General features: G+C 41.2%; 1 protein-coding gene across 1 annotated transcript in view; it reads right to left on the bottom strand.

The window, feature by feature from the left end:
• Window positions 1–3484: 3484 nt before the first annotated feature.
• The window catches only part of TMEM255A (transmembrane protein 255A), a 68122-nt gene continuing 63403 nt past the window's right edge, over window positions 3485–8203 (bottom strand). The window contains exon 9 of the mRNA XM_073641079.1: window positions 3485–7948. Within this exon, the coding sequence (XP_073497180.1) occupies window positions 7787–7948 (162 nt within the window). The 3' untranslated portion in view covers window positions 3485–7786. The remainder of the gene's footprint in view (window positions 7949–8203) is intronic.

Below are 8203 nucleotides of genomic sequence, written 5' to 3'. Positions count from 1 at the left end.
CCATCTCCTAGATCCTATCCCAATATGTAGTAGGTGTAATAATATTAGAAATGTAGTATAGTATTTTTGATTCGCTATCTCTCTTTCCTCATGTTGCAGGCATTGCAGGACCTTAGGTATCCATGGTTATGACCACTAGCAACTAGCTAACTGTGACTTTATCAGTGGATGTAACCATGGATACCTAAGGTCCTGTATTGCCTGCACACGAGGAAAGAGACATAGTGAATCAGAAAAACTATACTACATTTCTAATTGGAGATATTTGCTAATATTATGTTTACACCTACTACATATTGGGATGGGATTTAGGAGATGGGAGTACCCCTTTAAGTGTTTTTTTTTTTAACCTGAAACCCTATAGTGGTTGCTGCCAGTGGCTGATACTGCAATTTCTAGACTAGTAGGAAAAGCAGCCACTCTCATTTTGCCACTGGCTGTATGTGATTTGAAGGGGTTGTCCAGTATTTTTACATAGATGACCCATCTTTCCATAGGTAATCGATATCAGATTGCTGAGTGCAGCACGCCCACCAATCGGCCGTTCCCTCAAGGCCAGCCAGATGTGATCAGCTGCAGAGCACAGCTGCGTCAGCTTTATAATGGCTGCAATGGGTTACTGCAGATTTACCCCTATTCTTTTCAATAGGGGCAATATGTCTCTTGTATATTGAGGTTACAGTTCTAAAGTTGAAGTCTTTACTTCCTCAGCCCTGGCACATATATTGCGGCATCTGGCATGCGGCATCTATATAGCTGACGGAGCTGTAATAATAATAATTTTATTTCTATAGCCCAACACTTTACAATTAAACGGAGACATGTACAAAGACATTATAAAGTAACACATAGTTCATCAGTTACAGGAGGAGTGAGGGCCCTGCTTTTAGTCTTACACTCTATAAGGAAATAGGGGGGGCACAATAGGTAGAACATGCTGTTATGTGCGATCCAGCCATCATAATAAATAGGGGTTTTCATATAAAGCTCCAGGATCTAAGTACAGTTATTGGGTACATGGAAAATATGGAGATAGATTATGATTAACATTTAGAAGGCAGGAACATAGAGTTGGATTAGTGAAGTGAGGTGACAGGCCTGTCTAAAGAGATGTGGTTTTTATCCCTTTCGCAACCCTGGCATTTTCCGTTTTTGCTTTTTGCTCCCCTTGTTCTCAGAGCCGTAGCGTTTTTATTTTTTGGTCAATATGGCCGTGTGAGGGCTTATTTTTTGCGGGTCGAGTTGTACTTTTCAACGCCATTACTAGTTTTACCATATCGTGTAGGGGGAAAAAATTCCAAGTGCGGTGAAATTGCAAAAAAAAGTGCAATACCACAGATGTTTTTGTTTTTTTTTTTACCACGTTCACTGAATGCTAAAAGCGACCTGCCATTATTATTCTCCAGGTCATTCGTAGACACCAAACATGTACAGGTTCTTTTTTTATTTAAGTGGTGAAAAAAAATTCCAAAGTTTGGTAAAAAAAAAAATGGCGCCATTTTCCAAACCCGTAGCGTCTCCATTTTTTAGGCTTACTTTTTGCGCACCGAGATGAAGTTTTTATTGATACCATTTTGGGGTAGATCCGATGTTTTGATCGCCTGTTACTGCATTTTATTGCCCTGTTGCCGCAACCAAAAAATGTAATTCTGGCGTTTAGAATTTTTTTCTCGTTACGCCGTTTACCGATCAGATGAATTATTTTTTTGTATTGATTGGGCGATTCTGAACGCGGCGATACCAAATATGTGTATGTGGGTTTTTTTTATTTTATTTTGAATGGGGCGAAAGGGGGGTGATTTAAACTTTTATATTTTTTTTAATATTTTTAAAAACTTTTTTTTTTTTTGTTTTTGCTTGCTTCTATAGTCTCCATAGGAGACTAGAAGCAGCAGTTGTCTGATCTCCTCTACTACATACAGGTGATCAGTAGATCACCTGTATGTAGCAGAAATGGTCCTGTGCTATGAGCACCAACCACTAGGTGGCGCTCATAGTGACCAGCTCATGACAACCACTGGAGTCTGCTGCAGACCCAGGGTTATCATGCCCACCCATCGGTGACCCGCGATCACGTGACGGGGTCACTGACGCGCTTCCAGTGCAGCGCTGTTAAATGCTGCTGTCAGAGATTAACAGCGGCATTTAACATGTTAACAGCTGCGGGTGAATCGCGATCCACCCGCGGCTGTTGCGGGCACATGTCAGCTGTTATAATCAGCTGACATGTGCCCGGTTCAGTGCGGGCTCAGCGCCGGAGCCCTCACTGAACCCGGGGTATTACAGCCTGTGCGTACTAATACGGCACAGGCTGTAAAGGGGTTAAAGCACGCTTAAAAACATTGGGCTAGGTATTAGTCGGATCATCGGGTAGTGCATTCCAGAACACTGGCGCAGCATGAGAGAAGTCTTGGAGACGGAGGTGCAAGGTTCACATTATGGAGGATGTTAGTCTTAGATCAGTTGCAGAACGGAGAGCACAGGTAGGGTGATGATCTCTAGGCAGATTCTCATGCAGATCAGGGTGCGGCCTATAGTCCTTAACAGCTTATTTACATATAAGAAATACCTGGATTTCTCTGGAATACGACATCAGATATCAAGGTATCCTTTTACTCAGCTTCCTATGACCTACATGCTCATATAGACAGCTCAGGAGGGTTGATCCTACTGACAGATTCCCTTTAACAAAGTACAAAATTGTTGATTGGCCATTCGTAAATGTTCTGCTATATCTTTGATGGGTTTGTCTTGGTTTGTTTGTTATTTTTTAAGCCGTTAATATTGAGTAATAATGGGAATTTTGACATGTATAGAAATATTTTTTTTATTATATTTTATGTTCTATCACTCTAAGACGGTGTAGCAGGAGTTGAAACCTTGGCGTACTGACTCCACAGCCTACTACTAGGCTAACCGTAGTCCAGACCATGAAACCATTTATCAGTTAAATGATCACTTACTTTTGAGCCTGAAGAAATGGAGATCTATGTACAAATGTGTGTAGGTTAATGCAATATTTTTTTTTTTTAAGACCACCTTAAACTGAAAGTCAACATATCAATTACATCCAGATTGTTTTATTTCAAATCCATTGTACTCGTGTACAGAAGCTAAATTCCGAAAATTCTGCCATTGCCCTAATACTTCTGGACCCCACGTGTATATTTATCATGTGAAATATAAATTACCTTACGCTTCATTCTGATGGAGAAATCTGTGCAGGTGTAACCCAACCCAGGAGGGAAGCTGCAGGACAGCACATCCTCCTTGGCCCATACACTGGCATGCTAATGCTATCATAGTAGATACAGTAGATGAGTAGTCACTATAAGCCTAACATGATACGCTTTTAGAGACCACTTGAAGAGGAAGAAAAGCCCCTGAAAGAAGAAAATCAGGTAAGAGCATAATCACACCATCACTTGCCAGGTATAATGTAAATACCCAAATTTCTCTTTTGACTGGAGTCTAGCTTAAAATATTAGTCATATTAATTTTTATTTCATTAATCAATAGTACAAATGAAAATAAGCAACTTTGTAATAGATCTCATCAGAGAAACCTGCTGCTTTGCTCGATTCAGGAGAAAATTCACACTCAATACAGGGGTAAAAGCTGTTTTCAATGAATACAGATGTTCACATTCCTGAGAGAGATGATAGTTGGTGCTTTTAACATTTTATGGGAAGGGGAAGAGCTAGCGGCAGACCCAGACATTCTGCTGCAAGTTCTCCTGAAACGATAGTTACACTTCTCTATAGAACTTTATGGGCACCAACTGTCATCTCCTATCTCAGTTATCTGTCTTCACTAAATAGAGATTTTACCCGTGAATTGAGAATAAATGATCAATCCAGTAGGAAAAGGAGTAGGAACTCCAATGGCGATAGGACGTTCAAGCTGAGCTGCCTGTATAGAATCACCCAAACTACAAAGATTTTTGCACTAAACCTTTTTTGTGATGTATAAAACTAAGCATTTTTACGTGCCAAAATGCATAGTTTTATACATCGCAAAGATTTAGTGCAAAATTCTTTATCCCTTGGATCATTCTATACAGGCAGCTCAGCCGGAACGTCCTATCGCATTTGTGATCCTTCTTAATACTCGCACAGACAAGGTGGATCCTTCTATCCCTGCAGGATCGGCAGCAGCTGGATTTGCCATCATTTTCTATAGGTGTTGTGTTCTCCACACAACACTCTAAGTGAGCGCCCAATTTATGAGCGCTTTTCTTTCCTATTAACATCCACACGGTAAAAAATAAGCACATTTATCTAAGCTATATTACAAAGTTTTGTAAACGTCTTATTTTCATGTAAACTATTGATTTATGAAAAGGAAAAAAAAAAAGATGGCTACTCTTTAAAGGTTTGGCTATAAAATTAAAAGGTAGCATTAAAGGGGTTTTCCCACTAAATGCACTTATCTATTTAGTGGGGATAGCCCTTTAAGGTGGGGCTTAACACTAGAACCACTAACATAATTTTTGAGAACCGATAGAATTCCTTTTTATGGAACCGAAAAAAATATATATATTTTGTGGATTGCAATATATACACTGCTCAAAAAAATAAAGGAAACACTCAAATAACACATCCTAGATCTGAATGAATGAAATATTCTCATTGAATACTTTGTTCTGTACAAAGTTGAATGTGCTGACAACAAAATCACACAAAAATCATCAATGGAAATCAAATTTATTAACCAATGGAGGCCTGGAATTGGAGTCACCCCCACAATTAAAGTGGAAAAACACACTACAGGCTGATCCAACTTTGATGTAATGTCCTTAAAACAAGTCAAAATGAGGCTCAGTATTGTGTGTGGCCTCCACGTGCCTGTATGACCTCCCTACAATGCCTGGGCATGCTCCTGATGAGGTTGCGGATGGTCTCCTGTGGGATCTCCTCCAGACCTGGACTAAAGCATCCACCAACTCCTGGACAGTCTGTGGTGCAATGTGACGTTGGTGGACGGAGTGAGACATGATGTCCCAGATGTGCTCAATCGGATTCAGGTCTGGGGAACGGGCAGGCCAGTCCATAGCTTCAATGCCTTCATCTTGCAGGGCCTGCTGACACACTCCACCCACATGAGGTCTGGCATTGTCCTGCATTAGGAGGAACCCAGGGCCAACCGCACCAGCATATGGTCTCACAAGGGGTCTGAGGATCTCATCTTGGTACCTAATGGCAGTCAGGCTACCTCTGGCGAGCACATGGAGGGCTGTGCGGCCCTCCAAAGAAATGCCACCCCACACCATTACTGACCCACTGCCAAACCGGTCATGCTGAAGGATGTTGCAGGCAGAAGATCGCTCTCCACGGCGTCTCCAGACTCGGTCACGTCTGTTACATGTGCTCAGTGTGAACCTGCTTTCATCTGTGAAGAGCACAGGGCACCAGTGGCGACTTTGCCAATCCTGGTGTTCTGTGGCAAATGCCAAGCGTCCTGCACGGTGTTGGGCTGTGAGCACAACCCCCATCTGTGGACATCGAGCCCTCATACCACCCTCATGTTGTAGGTTTCTAACCGTTTGTGCAGACTCATGCACATTTGTGGCCTGCTGGAGGTCATTTTGCAGGGCTCTGGCAGTGCTCCTCCTGTTCCTCCTTGCACAAAGGTGGAGGTAGTAGTCGTGCTGCTGGGTTGTTGCCCTCCTACGGCCCCCTCCACATCTCCTGGTGCACTGGCCAGTCTCCTGGTAGCACCTCCAGCCTCCGGACACTACGCTGACAGACACAGCAAACCTTCTTGCCACAGCTTGCATTGATGTGCCATCCTGGATGAGCTGCACTACCTGAGCAACTTCTGTGGGTTGTAGAGTCCGTCTCATGCTACCACGAGTGTGAAAGCACAACCAACATTCAAAAGTGACCAAAACATCAGCCAGAAAGCATTGGTACTGAGATGTGGTGTGTGGTCCCCACCTGCAGAACCACTCCTTTATTGAGTGTGTCTTGATAATTGCCAATAATTTCCATCTATTGTCTATTCCATTTGCACAACAGCATGTGAAATTGATTGTCAATCAGTGTTGCTTCCTAAGTGGACAGTTTGATTTCACAGAAGTTTGATTTATTTTGAGTTATATTCTGTTGTTTAAGTGTTCCCTTTATTTTTTGAGCAGTGTATTATAAAGAGAACAAACTATAGATAAAAGTCACAGTACTTGGAGGAAAATAGTAAAAAACTGAATAAAATTTTGAAGAAAAAAATAAAGGCAAGGGGTCATTATGACCCCTTCCGCAGTTCTACTGTTTTAAATCTTAAAAGAATAATTAAACTTTTATAGATTTTTTTTAATAAATCAAATAGTAAAAGCAAAGATAAGAAACTTTGTAATATATCTTATTAGAGTGAATTCAATCTGGCTTCACAATCTTGACACAACATCTTATTCAGAAGTTACCTGAAAATGTAGTTACACTTTAACCATTTTCCCCAGATATTGTGCTCGTTACTCGAGTTTGCCTAGGGTGCTTGAGTGACATGTTCGAGTCCCCTAGGCCGAATGTTTCGCGGCTGTTGGACAGCCACAAAACATGGGGGGATTGCCATTGTATGTCAGGCAATCCCGCATGTCTTGTGGCTGTCTAACAGCCGCAAAACGTGAGCGGGTGGACTCGAACATCCGGGATACTGGTTGCATACGTGAGCACCCTAGGCAAACTCTATTAACAAGCACTAATTAAGTTAGTTAATCATTAACTCTAAAAATGTGCTGAAATTTCTCTTCACTTAGTGATCAGGTTACATCTATTGCCAGTATAAGTCAATGGACATGGGTGACACAGAGAAGCTGCTTCAGCTATGGACAGAAGTGACAGAAAGCTGTTTTTAAAGAAAAAAAAAAAGAGAATTAGAACATTTTTTTTTAATCCTGGAAGATCACATAGATGTAGAACCTTATGCACTTGTATTTTACGTACGTGAGGGGTAGGTCCACTATAATCTAAATGCGTAACGTCAGACTTCATTTGCTTGCACGTGATTTTACACGGACTTTGTCCATTCGTACTGTGTCAGAATAATACCATATCGCCGGTAACCATGGTATTGCTGCACATCAGACTTTATTTTATGTTACATAGTGAGATCTTCACAAACTTATAATATAATTAAGAGGCACCAATGTTGCATGATAAAACGAGACTTTGCCAGTTTTCCTCCCTCTCCCTGGATTGCGATGTAAACAGTATCTCTTCCATGGAAGTTTACATTAACTGCTGTTTTGCTGAGAAAATACTCCTAAACTGTCTCATCTACACTTGATCCACTTGTGTTGAGCACTAAAGCTTAGACAATCTCATCTCTCCACAATGTCTTTTGCTTTGCCGGTGCTTTCACTAAAAAGGAGAAAGCGTGAGCCAAAGGCAAGTTGCGTCGGTGAGGTTGCCCAGGCATCATATTGTCACACAGCGGCCATGGAAAAACTGTGAATCACTGCACATAGCAAAGAAAGTATACACCTGCACAAAAAAAGATGAAACACAAAAGCTAGTGCAACAATGAAATCAATGCACCATTAAATTATCTTTTCCATTTTCGGCACATCAATGTAAAGCTGACAATGTGCATTTCCATTTGGCAGAAGTTGAAAAGTCAGTGTTGCGCTTGGGCATCTTGCACACATATGTACACCTCGAATTTACACAGTCATCCATTCCACACAGAAATCGTAAATTTATTCCATAAATATATAAAACTTCATATTGTTTGGCGGACTTTTGGCCTACATTGTGTAGGAGGAGGTTGAGATCTCTGCCGATAGCGATCATGGTGTGTACGGTGGAGGCTTCTCATCTGGTGGGAAATAAGGTGGAGAGTAGCGAGGTGGCGCACTGGATGGCCACATGAAACTGGGACCAGACTGTGAGGTTGAGTTTGGATCGTCTGATAAGCCAGAGGGTGTAGAAGCTGGAAAGACATTGGAATGCTGCAGAACAAATGCATTATAGTTACTGGACAGAAAAATAAAATTACTTAGTGCACTTATACTTAGCACTTAGACAATCATGTGCAGTACATTTGTGAGGCCTTCTAAGCTCAAGCAGTTCTAAAGACTTCTATAATTTATTTATTTTTATTATTATTTTTGCAAAAAGCGCATGAATCATTGTAAAAATAAGAGAAAGTATGGACTTATTGAACTTTTTTAATTCTTAATATTAAAGTTCAGCACAAGCTTTTG

This window comes from Phyllobates terribilis, unplaced genomic scaffold (genome assembly GCF_046119375.1).
Source record: "Phyllobates terribilis strain yellow unplaced genomic scaffold, ASM4611937v1 Scaffold_7__3_contigs__length_470593459, whole genome shotgun sequence".
NCBI classification, from domain to species: domain Eukaryota; kingdom Metazoa; phylum Chordata; class Amphibia; order Anura; family Dendrobatidae; genus Phyllobates; species Phyllobates terribilis.
The sequence above is the reverse complement of the archived record's forward strand: the minus strand, read 5'-3'. Positions and strand labels throughout refer to the sequence as shown.